This window comes from Phyllostomus discolor, chromosome 8, assembly GCF_004126475.2.
Source record: "Phyllostomus discolor isolate MPI-MPIP mPhyDis1 chromosome 8, mPhyDis1.pri.v3, whole genome shotgun sequence".
Taxonomy (NCBI): Eukaryota; Metazoa; Chordata; class Mammalia; order Chiroptera; family Phyllostomidae; genus Phyllostomus; species Phyllostomus discolor.
The window spans coordinates 29,239,637-29,253,272 of record NC_040910.2 but is presented as its reverse complement, the minus strand read 5'-3'; the positions used below and the strand labels follow the sequence as shown (position 1 = coordinate 29,253,272).

The following is a 13,636-nucleotide window of genomic DNA, read 5'->3' as shown; positions in this document are numbered from 1 at the left end:
AATTTTGTTAACCAGCGCCACCCTGATACATTCAATAAAAAGGAAAAACATTTTCCCATCTGTAAAAAAAAAACACATAGGAAGAAATGTCCTCCTCCTTTCACTGGCTACCACTGTGTCCAAAGTGTAATGCCAGAATCTGCTGCATCCACTTCGTGACCACGAGGGGAGAGCCCACAACATGCCACAGATGGCAGCTAGAAAGAAGACCACGGCCCCTGGTTGGTGGGGGACACTGATAAGCTCCCATGGAACTGCCTGACCCCACACGTGTTGTGTAAGACAATAAACTCCATGCATTTAATCTGGTAGTTGAGTGTTCTGTTACCTATAATGGGGAAATTCTAGCCAATAGCTTTTTCAGTTTCTTCTTTTCTAGTCCTTTGCTCCTGCAGTTCACATAGGATGATGTCAGACATTGGTTTTAAAGAAATAACAAAACACTGATCTGTGCTTGTAATACACAAGTAAAAGTGGTTGGTCAAAGTTTACGTTGTATCCTACTCTCTGGGAGTGGATCTTGGTTATTGGGAGGTGAGGAATGAACCTGAGACATATTACTAGCAAGAGCCATAGGGATTAGGATTTATAACCTTACTTTTTAGTACCATGCAACACTTTAACAAAAATGTATACAGTTTGCCAACTTTCCTACCCCTGGAGCCTCTCCTCCTTACTCCTCTTCTTGGGGTGGTGTCGCTGGCTCCCAGGCTTTGCCTTCCTGTCCCCGCGGGAAGGAGGCCCTGACGGAGTCTGCCCTGGAGTCTGCCCCGTTGGCTACTGCACCGTGCTTGTTTACTGCACAGCCCCTACCGTACATACGCTGTCATCCTTTCACCGTCTCCCTCTCACTGAGCCTCTCTGGTTCATCACAGTGCTTGTCAAAGAGCAGACCCCCAGAAAACATCCACGAAATGAATGGACACATGTACTGTCTATCTCCACTTCTGACCTCTCTCTACCTTCCCTCCTCAGGCAGGAAAAGTTGTGGAATTAAACCACATGGACCAAGTCAGGCTCAGAACAAGTAAAAAAACAAAACAAAACATGATTATGGAAATGAAGTTCTTCATTGCTTTTGACTACAGCCTTGCACCTGAGAACCAGAGGGGCTAGGTGTGGAAGCCACTGACAGGCAGCATTGAAGGCAGCTAGCTCACTGTGCACCAGCTTTACTGGGAACACACGGGCTCCCACTGTTACTCTGAACCTGACAGCGCGAGCCGGCTGCACAGCTGTGATGACGAGCAGCCTCGGAGGACGGCAGGCAGCACTGTGCGTCTGCAGCAGGCTACGCTGAGTGCTGTGTTCTCGGTGCAGGTGAGAGCGGGGGCGGCAAACAAGCAACTTCCAAGGGCAGAACAGACCACATAAACGAAGAGGCAGGGAACTGTGTTTTTAAAAGACAGCCGCAAGTTCTCTCGAACAGTAAACAGCTGTCTATTTATGATGGAGTAAGTCCTGTTGCTCAAGCACTTCTCAGTGCACGTGACTCTTTAGGGGACCTAAGGACACCCGTGCTAGACATTACATACAGAAGACATTCACTTCGGTTTGGGTTCCTGCCGCCCGGGTATTTTATAATTACAGAACACAATTAATACTATTCTTTGATCCAGACACAGCGCGTGATCACTCCGTATTTTCTTTTAACAAGACAATTCCCTGAGCCTATGAAGATCACCAGAATTAGAAGGGCATTTACTTCATTCCTGTTTCCCCTATTTTTAAGACATTATTTTCAATTTACAGAATTTAAGGTACACATTTTCTTGATTCTGACCAATTAACACTGAAATAAAAATCAATTAGAAGATTTTTAAATGTCTCACAGTCATTTCACAAATATTTATTGCGCATCTAGCTTCATCACTGCAGTCTCCACATGATTCTGGGACTCACTTCCATGCCGGAGCGTGTCTGTGAACCTAGGTAACCAACACGTGACCTCATGTGGTTTTCCCAGTGATGCAGTGAGACGTGTGCCCCCATGGTGATGTGGAGAAGAGAGCCAAATCCTAAAGTGTGGTCCTTGACCACAAGAGGTTACCAGTCAAGCTGGAGAATAAACGAAGGAGCGAACTGTGTGGTAGCAACTGGAGGTGCAGCGGGAGGAAGAAGGACGTGGAGAAGGTTGCCGTGACTGGGGACGGCTCCCTGAAAGAGGAAGTAGCCGAGGTCTGGAAAGGGGGTGAGGGTGTAGGCCAGCGGAGAGGGGAGCGGAGGGATTCAGAGTCAGCCTGAGTAAAGGCAGAGAGGTCAGGGTCTCTTCTTTTATCACTTAAATGCTGTGTGGCTTGGGCTGGTTACCTAACGGCTATGTGCCTCGGCCTCCTCCTCTGTACACTGTGGGTGTCAGCAGCACGCCTCTCGAAGCATCACTGGGAAGACGACAGGAGGTCCTGTGTAGGTTACCTAGGCTCGCAGGCTCTCTCTGGCATGAAAGGGAATCCCAGAGACGAGACTGGCTGAGGGGAACAGAGTGAGAGGAAGTGAAAAGGGTGCCAAGAACTCCTGACTGGAGTTTGCAAATATGTGGAAATAGCCTTCACTAACGGAGTTTTCCATGCTCAATTCTGTTCCAGAAATGCAATGTTGAACAAAACTAAGTCACCATACTTACAAAAACTATTCTATGGTGGGGAGGGGTGGATGGAAGGAAGTACATATCAGGAGGTGGGCAGCGCTGTGAAGGGACAGGACTGTGAGTCGGTGACTACATTAGTGTAGCTCATCGCCGGTCTGCGGAGCTGACACTGCAGCTGAGGCCAGGTGGCAGGAGGCGCCAGCTGTGCCAGGGCCTGCGGGAGAGCTGGGCAGTGCAAAGCTCCTACTGCCAGAATGAGCCTGGCAGGGTCACCCTGGCATTTCGAGCCCCAAGGAAAGAGGTGCAGGTGGTGTGGGTTACAGTAATTCTCATACTGCTGCTAATACGGAACCTTTTATTTTTTCTTAGATGGTGTCTCATTTGGACTAATTTTAGGAAATTATGTTAAAAACTGAGTAAAGGGTTAAGAAGTTAGTATATATAAAGATTAGGGTTAGAAACCAAAATGGCGAATTTGGAAGGGAGAGGCACCAGCAAGAAAAGTAGTTAAGTGTTTGAGGCAAAGCTTTGGGAATTGGGTTCATTTTTCCTATAAAACTAATTCTGTGTTGGAGTCTAATGTAAAATGGCTATGGTGCACTCCCCCAAATGGCACCCACTTTTGATAAATGAAGAACAACAACTCGTCGGGAGATAAAGAGTGGCAAAAAAGGGATGATGTGTACAGTTAAAAAATGAAATGCTTATTCAAAGTAAACTTACCCAAACCAGCCCTCTTCACAAAAACCCATGCTCAGAAGCAAGCCTCACTTGGTAAACAATTCGGACAAGCCTCCCACATGAGACGCTTCAGCTTGGACACGCTCAGCCCAACTGCGCAGCCAGCATGACTGATCTGTTTACTCTAGCTTCAGCAGTAAGTCACTTGCCATTTAAAAATAATACTCATGTGGCTCGGGGTAAAAACATCTCGAGCATATACACAAGCATCTGGAAGGTAAAATCTTCCAGATTCAATCACAAAATCCCAGGTTTTTTTTTTTCCTCTCCCCTTGGCCTCCGAATAATCTTAAGAATATCCTCCTCTTGATGCACTGTTCTAGGCCGGTTCAGTCAGTGTATTTCAGAAACCCAGATCTCCGGAGTACGGCCTTGATTTGAGAGGCCATGAGTCTGTCTTAGCAACTAGAGACATTTTTTAAACTACTAATAGTCCCCCAGTGGGTAGTGATATCGATTGGTAATGAAGTCCCACAGAATTCCAGAGTGAGCAAAATCATTACCCTGTTGGCATTTCGTTATCCCTCCCCGGATTCAAGAATTTAACACAGGGATTAAGGTAGAACAATAGAAGAGCCCCAGGTGTACAAACTGAATTCCTGCATATCAAAAGCCAAAGCTGTTAGAGTACACTGAGCACCTGTAGTTCATTCTTAAGGAAAATAGATCACTTTATACTAACATTATCTTCTCTACACATTACTTTTTGGGTTCTCTAAAGAATAAACTCACACACCTGCGTGTGCCACATCCATTCATTAACCCCGAGCAACTCGGCACAGAGCCAACCAGGACGGAGAGGGTCTCTTTCTGAGCTGCTCCTGGGGCTGACATTTCAGCAGAATTGTCACTGGTCACAGCCAGACCCTGAGGCCTGTCCTACTAATTCCCTGGGAATGCTTGCCCAGGATTAGATGCACCTTTGTGTAGAAACCTCTAAGATACCGGACCCTAATGAGCCCAATGAGGAGGCCCTGGGACATCCACCACCCCCTCAGGCCTCTGCCTCTAGTGAGGAAAGACGAGACCCCACCCGCCCGTTCCCACAGGACGGGGGAGAGGCAGGAACTGTGAGATGATGTCTGTGGAGTCCAATGCAGCTTTTGTCTTTTCTGTAAGTTACTATCCAACCACTGTCTTCACTTGACACCTGTCTGAAGTGCATCTGCATCTGTTTATAAATTTTCCTTAAGACTCATGTGGTTTGGTTTTGTTGGTCTGAAGAGTCGTCTTTAATTAAGAAATATCAGACACCAGATTTAGTAGAGATCAACCAGGCAAGTCATTAGCTCTAACAAACACCCTCCTTGTTTAAGCTTATTCCAGAACCCTGGGAAATGCCCTCACCTCTTGGTGCCTCTCGCCTTGAATGATGACAGTAATTCCCGCCTACCTGTTCCTTATAAATCAGGGAGAAAGAGAGGGCCAATGACACAACATCTACAGGGAGCTCAGTGACTACAGAGTAAAAGCTCATCAAGACCTTTTACTTTTGACAAACAGGGGCTAAAGTTTCAAACCTAAGCCGTACTTGCGTAAGAGAGGCAAGGAAGAGTATACAGGTGTAGCACTTGGGCTGTGTGGCACCCCCTTGTGAGAACAGATGCCAAGAATGTCAAGGTGAGCAAGAGATACTGTGCCAGCCAGTGCCCATGTGGGTCTCGGCGCTGGATCTGGTCTGATTCACCCTGAGCCTGATACCGCCACGCAGAGACCAGCAGAGACAGAACTGCTGTGCCGTCTTCACGCGGCATTCCCAGCTCCTCGGGATCCCCACCACCGCCTAGACTGGCTGACTGGGCTGCACAGAAGAACAGTGTTGCAGCAACGGAAGCTGTAAAACGATCAGCAATTGTGAGGGGAGTAGAATACATTAATTTTATGAAAGTGCAAACATTTCTTTCTAAGGCATGTTCTCCTCGCTGCCTCCATCTGAAAGATTTAGACACCTTAACATTTGTGTCTGTCAGCAGCTTTGAGAAGGGCAGTATTCTCTCTACTAGTGACCCCAGTAACCTTGGGGGAGAATGTAGCCGTCTGAAGAGAGAGGCACTAGCGGGGCTCCACGTGCAGAAGTTCCCCAAACCGCAATCAGCCATCAGCTGGACGCTGCTGCTGCTGCTGCTTCCGGGCTCCTCACTGTCATCTGTCTTCTTGACTGTGGTTTATCCCTGGCATCCATCCGCCTTTGTTCCCTGCCTTGACCTCTGCTACCCAGACATTCGAGATACAGAAACTTATCTCCAGACTATTTAGAAAGTTAGTAAATAATCAACCGTTAACGGGGACAAGGCTAAACATGCAAAGGAACTAAAACAGCTAGCATGCAACCGATGATTAAGAAAACATCCCTGAAATTTACACTGAAGATTTTGGTGAAACAGGCAGGCAAAAAACAACAACAACAACAACAACAAAAAACCCTTCCCCCAAAACACCAAAACTAATGTATTTGTACTTCACCGAGTCACGTATAAATCAATCTATTTACTGGAACTTGACACGTAACGGCAGAAGCATCCAATTAGAGAAATAACATAGAAGTGAAACTGAATTAGCTGTTACATTAACCACAAGTAACCAACGGAATATAAATGAAAGTAATTTAAAAGATCCATTTGACAAGAATTTGGCAGTTCCTCAAAGTTCAAGGATGCCAATTAGGCACGGCAGCCCTGAAAGGGACACTCAGTCTGTGGCAAATTGCGTGGATTATGATGAAGGATAAATAGCTGCCTTTTTTGTTTGTTTAATTCAGAACGCAAGCGAGGGACCCCACGCTGTGCCAGAGGAAAAGACGTTCTAAAAGTCACACGTATCCAACCCAGGGAAAGAATTCAATAGTGAGATTCAGCAATAGGAAAATGTCTTGAAGACAAAGGACAGCCATACAGTGGCAGCTGATTAAGCCGGCACAGAGCCGAAAATCTGCTGCCTGGTGTTGCCACTTATCTGTGGTGTCACGGCGCCTTCTCCTCCCGGCACAGTTTGTACAGCCGCAGAGTCCACAGGACTTCTCCATGAGCTTTAAAGAAATGGCAGAAGCTACTGAACTCTTGTGTCCACAATTATGAAATATTTTGGCCCCATACAATGAGTAACCGCATAGATACTGATAAGAAACAAGTGTTTGTATTACTTGAAGTAATCTCTTAAAACTGCTTATCTTCTTCAGAGAATTTCAAAGTCCAAGGTCAGAATAAGCCACTGTTTTCACTTAGGATGATAAAAGGCATGGCCACCCAATGCCTTTGATATTCCAGTCTTTGACCAGATCCTATTTGAGGAATATTACATTATTTATCTTTCTGGAAAGCAAGATTTGGTACCACTTCATAGGAAGAGAGGAGAAAGTGTCATGCAACACACTCCCACTTTTTGAGGCCAACAGTTAGTGTCTTTGTAGCGACATAATGCTTCATTTCCTACCAGCCAAATAAACACGGAGAGAAGTCGGGGTGAAAGAGAAAGGTTTTCTCAGGCAATCTGACTGACTCAACTTTCAACAGAAGCTCATTACCACATCATTACTACAGAGACCCCGCCTTTACGCCACTAATTTATATATCCATTTGACTGAACTTTTTCCAATAAAGATTTGAGAAGATGCCAGATTTCAAACTTAGAATTCACGTACTCCGCATTTAGAAAGTGCCTAACAAAAAAATACATTGCTCACTGAAGCTCCCAAAGCTCAACATTGCAAGTACCCATTCTAAAGTGGCATTGGTACATCCCAGAATGGGAAGCTTTTCCACATAAATGAAAAGAACCTGAATTCTAAGGTCTTCTCATTTTTATTCTTTAGTAGGGTTTCCATCTTTTCTCTCTGAACAACACTGGGATTCCAGCGAACTCTGAAGCAGGATTTCAACAGAAAGAGTTGAGATACGGGAACTGGCCTGACCTCTGCTAGCCAGCACTTACTTATTTCTGAACTCTTCAGTGAGACAAGTGTGTGCTAGCTTATCCATAAGTTACTCTGCAATGGGTGCGTGCCGAACATCTGTACGGCATTGTGTTTGAAGGTGTTATTGTACTTTTGTAGATGGCACCTTATTTATCCTCATAGATTTTCTATTTAAAGATTTCGGAGGGCTGCACATCATCACTGTGACATAAGGAAAGGCAGGTACTAAAGAATATGAAAATAGAGAAAGAGGGTCCCTGTCACCTCCCAAGAGATCACTGTTGGCTGGAGACAGAACTGGCACCATCATTTCCTCAGTAGACTGCACATGTCCTCACTCACTTGGGTAAACAACATAAAGACGTTTACATGTCCCCCCCAATCAATCACTACATAAATGTAAAGGTGTCTTAATTCTGGTTATTTAGATCAAAAACATTAAGTGTGCCCTGGCTGGTGTGGCTCAGTGAGAATGAGCACTGGCCTGCAAACCAAAGGATTGCTGGTTCAATTCCCAGTCAGGGCACGTGCCTGGGTTTCGGGCCAAGTCCCCAATAGGGGGCAGTCAAGAGGCAACCACATATTGATGTTTCCCTGCCTTTCTACTCCCTCCCTTCCAATCTCTAAAAATAAATACTTAAAAATAATTAAGTGTATACTTAATAACCAAACCCTAGCCCTCCTACTTCTATTTTAATATTGATCTGAAATGGAATTGGAGTCAGATCAATTCCATGGATTCAAATCTCATTTTGGTGGCTCTATGACCCAGGGCCAATTGTTTAACTACTAGAATCTTCCCTTGTAGGTGAGGCAATCATGTCTCTTAGAAGTGTCTCTCAAATGGGAGAATAGTAAATTGCTTAGCACTCTGCTCAGTCAGTGGTAGCTGATGCCACTCTCATCAAAATTAAGAGTACGGCTTAGATTTTGGGTAGTTCCTGAGAAAATCTTGCATTATTTAATGCAGAAGAAAAAGTGTTGATTGTAATAATGGTAAGGCAGCTATGCAAGAACAGCTTGATAAAGTTGCTGTGATAAGAATTTGAAATGTGCATGAAGGGAAGTATGTAAAATTGTTACAATGGTATCCCTGAGCTGCAGGTGCACTTGGAAGGGTGTGTGCAGAAGAGGCAGGGGGCTTAGGTTGGGAGGGGGTGAGGCTGTCACTCACGCGGGGGTGACGCCCTTGGGCAGGCCTAGGGCGTTGACCGCAACTGGTGGCGGCTGCGAGGGCAGCAAGGCGCTGAGGAAGGCTGCGGGCGTCTGGCTGTGGCCGAAGCGGGCCGAGGGGGAGGCGCAGTGGGAGGCCGGGGCCGAGCTCGGCAGAGGTGGTGGCGGAGGTGGCAGCGGGAACACGTCGGGCACCGAGAAGGCCGTGGTGGGGCTGAAGACTGGGGGTGGTGGTGGCGGGGGTGATGGTGAGGATGAACCCCATGAGGCCTCGGCCTCAGAGCCAAAGGGCTGCGTGAAGGGGGGTGCGGCTGAGCGACCAAAATGCTTCGGAGTTGGGGACATGGGCGACGGGAGGCTGGAGGAGCTGGGACTGGAGGCTGGCGTGCCGTGGCTGGACGCTGGGCCCAGGTTCTGCGCAGCGATGAACTGCTTGGGGCGCGCGTAGTTGAAGGAGCCGGTGGACTGCATGGTGGGGGTGGCTCGGGAGGTGAGCGCGCTCATGGGCTCCGGGGCCGCAGGCGACGCGCAGGCCGCGAGCTCGGGGAAGGCGGGTGGCGGTGGGAAGGGTGGCGAGGGCGGTGCGCTGCGTGGGGCACCGGTTGCGGGGTGCCGTGCGCTGGCTTCCTGCTCCAGGCGGATCTGGTTCTGCAGTTGCTGGATTTTCAGAGGGTCCCTGCGGAGAGAGAAAAGCGACACCTTCAGAGAGGGAAGGAACTAGAAGGAACGCTCATTTGGTGCATCAAGGTTAGGCTGTGACCATGACTTCCCACGCCTGCCAGCTAGTTCCATGCTATGCCGGGCAAATAAGGCACAAGTGTGAGCCCTGGAGCGTGCTGTAGTCTGCAGTTAATTCTGGACAAAGCACAGAGTCAGTTTTGTACGGTCTGTGAGCTCAATCATCTTTCTCCTAAGATGGTTCAAACCAGTTCACAAACTGTGGTGGAGATTTCTCATTTTCATGGAATCTGAAGTATTAAAAGAAAACCTTGGACATGAGTCTTATTTGTAGCCAATTTTTGGAAACAGAAATCTATCAGAATGAGACAGTTAGAGAAAAAACACTTGATTTGAGTTATTTTTGGCAGGTTTAGGTTAGTCCACTTTGCCTACTTCAGTGCCATCCATCAACTTTGCCTTCAGTAAACACCACAGGCTGATTTTGGAGGAAAGATCCACTTTAATTTCTGCATTCCCCCCGCCCCCTGCCAATACACAAAATTTACTATACTTGAAATTTTAGTTGTAACCTAAAATGCCAATTTTTATACAAATCTTAATAAATACTGATACTTATATTTGGTGCCATATCTAAACACATGCAAATATCTATGTTTAATATGTAGATTTTAATAAGCAATGAAAATTATTAATTTATAATAATGCAGTTTTAATTCCCAAAGTATTTTTCCATCAAGAGATTGGATTTTAACTTTTGCATTAAAATTTTAAATTAATTTTTGATTTATAATAATGCAGTTTTAATTCCCAAAGTATTTTTCCATCAAGAAGAGATTGGATTTTAATTTTTGCATTAAATTTTTAGATTAATTTTTAAATTTTAGCAATTAGCTAAAAATCTTACTCTATTTTACTCGGAAGCTTTTCTTTTTGACTGAATTGTACATCCAAGATGTTCTCCTTTATTCGGGCAGGCAGTGACCAAAGGCTGTCTGTCAAAAGAACCTTCAACACTAGGTGGCGCTATAACAAGCAGATGAAACAGGACCAGGTCCATGAATAGGCAAAGCTATGCTCCCAACTTCAAACCTTTAAAACACACAAAAAACCTCAAAATCTTCCTTATCCATAGGTATTTAATCTTCAAACTCAAGCTTTCATAAATTCAAAGCAATACCAAGAATTGAAGCTGCTGGTAAGGTAAAAAACATTTAGATCTGTTATCAAGTGTCATTAGATGTGACAGCAAAAAAGTTCTAAATTCCTTCCTGTGTGTTCTATTTGCTTTCATAATTATCCAGTAAAGTGATCATACTCAAATCCATGAAAAGAGAACAAGGAACACTTTTTGGGCAGCTGAAGAGAATAAAGAGAAGATAGTTCTCTGTGCTTCATCCATGCAGAGCCTCAAAGATTCCAACACCAAAGAACTCTGTGGGGTCCTATGGAACTGACTCCTGGCATTGTAGAGCATCACCACCACTGCCAGGATTCACCGGGACACCCAAGTCCCAGATGTCTGTGTGGTTTTGGGTAGGCTGTCCTGCACATGTGCTCTTGCGCTCCTGTGTTTAGAACTGGCCCAGGAATAGAACTCATAAAAACCACCCACTGGCTCTAAATAAAGCCCACCATCCAGCACTCTCATCCAAATCCCCAGTGCCCCCTTCTGATCTCCCCGCCTTTACTGTCTCCTTTTTATTTCCTAGCTAGGGCAAAATGCATGCTATTTCTGGAATGTTCATCATCATTCACCTGCCCTGTGCACCTGGGCTGGGAGTGGTGCATGTGGTCCTCCTCAAAGCCACTGTGCCCCTACTCTCGGCATCCCAGGCTCACAGCAGCTGGAGCCTCAGCTGTGTTTGACAGTATTTTAAGCTTGGTCTGGCGTCAGCAGATAGCTGTGTAATGGCTCTGGCAAGGCTGCTACAAACATCGTATGATAGCCTGTACATGGGGTGAGGAGTCCTCTACCCTGGATTAGGGAGTGGTTCCTGAGGAGCCAGTCTTCAAAGAAGTGAGGGCAGGAAAGCCCAGACCACCACTGCACTGGTCCTGAGCTTCTCTATGGGCGCCAGCCTTCTCATTTGGGCATTCAAAAGAACCACCAAGTCTGGTAACCCAAGTGGGCTCAAAGCAGCTATGAGGCTACTTTTAGTAATAAAGTGACAGTTCAAGAAATTATTAATGTAGTGTTTCACAAGAAATGAGTAGGCATCCAAGCGTTGTAGCTCCTACTATATATTGCAATGAGGAACTCTGCTAGGGTTTCCACACTCTCCCATTTTGCACTGGGTGAGGGGTATAACACTCAGGGGATTGGAGGGGTGGGGGAGGGGAGAGCAAAACAGTTGTTTTGAATCTTCAAGTGTCTGACTTCATTTGTGTAAAAATCATTTAAAAATACTTGAATTAAATGGATCTGACACTTAGATTCTGAGATGATGAGATGTACAATTTTAAGTCACTTTCTCAGTCCTCATTAAGGTTTGTTTTTTTTGTAGAAGTTCATTTTCACTAAGATAAAAAGGAATGAAAGATACCAGAAAGGGAAGATTACCTGTGGCCTTTGGAAATTACTTAAGAGTTACTTATTATAACAATTCATCACTTTTCTGGTTTTCCCATTTTTCCTCCTGCCCTGTTCTCTGAAAATGAAATAAAATGAAACAGAACTGAACCTCTTGGACATACTGTGTAAAGGTTGAAAATTTGGGTTAAGAGTTCTAGACGGCCTAGTCGCAGCTACAACACCTAGAGCAGCACAGTCTTTGGTTTTGCACACCTATTCCATCAAACCCTGCCCAGCCTTCCCGCCGCCCCCCCCCCCCCGCCCCGCCCGTAATTCAGAGGGCTAAGGAATTCCCTGCTCTTACCCCTCCTTCAATTCTAGAGCTTTCAGTACTCAAGGAAATGAGATGTCTAGATTTTTTTTTGTCATGCACCTGTCACAGTCTGTTTACAAATGGGAAAGGAATTTTAAGTCACTAAGAAGTTACCTGTCTAAGCAAGGTTAGACCAGTCCGTCCCTGGCTCCTTTCCCTACACCAGACATGTCAACATAAAAGAACCCTGACCTAGTGCTAGACTTATTGGGAGGGTCACTTTGTAAGTTGCTGGTATATAAATGTCTAACCCCAATGCTGTACACCTCAAATAAATAATATAATATTACTGGTCAACTGCAATTGGAAAAAATTTAAAAAGAGGAAGTAAAAAAGAGCCCTGACCTTCAAAATGATTAAAAAACCTGTGGTCATCTTTCCCTCCTAAGGATTTAACTCTCGCTCCTCCCTGCAGCCATAGCAGCCAGGCCCTTTAGGGTCTGAATCATCAGTGAAGGTTTGAAGTATTTACATATTTAAGAATGTATTTAAGAATATCTGACTTCAAACTTGATTTTTTTTTTAGGTGAAAGGGGGCAACCATGAAAAAATCTTGGCATCTCATGACAGGGATATGTAAATACTAACTCAATGGATTCTCCTCCTACATCACAAAAAATCAAGACCCCACCCTCCCCCCACCCCCGACCCCCCACCACAATGGATCGGGTACAGCTTTGAACGAGAATGGTTTTACAGAGAGTCCGATGAGGCCAAGATTCGGGTTGAACTGGATTTCCTCTCCAGCTCAGTGATCTCTCCTGCCACTAGATGAAAGCAGCCTTAGGGAAGGCGAGCAGCCCTGTGGTCCAGGAGGAAAAGGCCAGACTCGCAGGTGGATGGTACCGGGTTGGAACACGACTCCGCCAGCTCCTAACCCTGGGTGATTGTGAGGAGTCAATGAGCGCAGTGCCTGGTGCAGAGTGTGAACTCAACAGATGTTCCACGGCAGAAGAGAACAAGCCATCCATCCCGGTTACTTTGCAAGACAGAGATTTCAAAAAATAGAGATGATGTTCTACTTACTTCAGGGGGTCTTCCTCTTCATCTGTCCCCCCGCAAGTAGCTGGCAAGGACAACAGCAGTGGCACACGGGGACACGAGGAAGTGGAGGTGATCAGTGAGTGGCCAGACCAGCTAAGACGGCCAGTCTTAGTTAGCCACTGTCCTCACCCTTCCGCCCACATAGCTGTCATGGGGGTGGCAGATGAGGGACAGCCCTTATCATCTTCCTGCCACTGGACTGACTCATACACAACCCCAGGGGGTGGTGGGGGTGGTATTATCCCTATTTTCTGAATTCCTCCTAGATTAGTGAGGTCAAGTCACCTGCCTAAGGGCAGAAGCTAGAGGGGAAGGGTGGATGGTTGGCTCCAAAACCTCAGCTACGTCATTCTCTCCGAAGCGCTCAGTGAAGAAAAAGGGTTTATTAGACTGTTAGTCATTGTTACTGCATATCACATTTTCTCTGGGGAATGGCAGCCTGAGCTCAAAATAAAGGATGTGAAAGTAAACTTCTGGAAAACAACTTTTCTGTAAATGGGTAATTCCCAGCGTGTCTCTCTGGAGCAATGTCTGCATGGCAAGAAGCAATTTTCCCCCTGCTTGTACAAATAGAGATGGAGTATTTATAACTGTCTGGAGAAACTCTTGGGATCG

At 45.8% G+C, this 13,636-nt stretch overlaps 1 protein-coding gene across 5 annotated transcripts in view; it reads right to left on the bottom strand.

Moving 5' to 3' along the window:
* Positions 1-13,636, bottom strand: part of PALLD (palladin, cytoskeletal associated protein) — a 339,611-nt gene that overhangs the window by 29,743 nt on the left and 296,232 nt on the right. For 4 of the 5 annotated variants that reach the window (XM_028519937.2, XM_028519936.2, XM_036031987.1 and 1 more), the window contains one exon: positions 8,413-9,087. In XM_028519937.2, the coding sequence (XP_028375738.1) occupies positions 8,413-9,087 (675 nt within the window). Of the gene's footprint in view, positions 1-8,412; positions 9,088-13,003; positions 13,144-13,636 lie in introns of those variants that run through there. The other variant, XM_036031989.1, reaches the window with a different exon arrangement.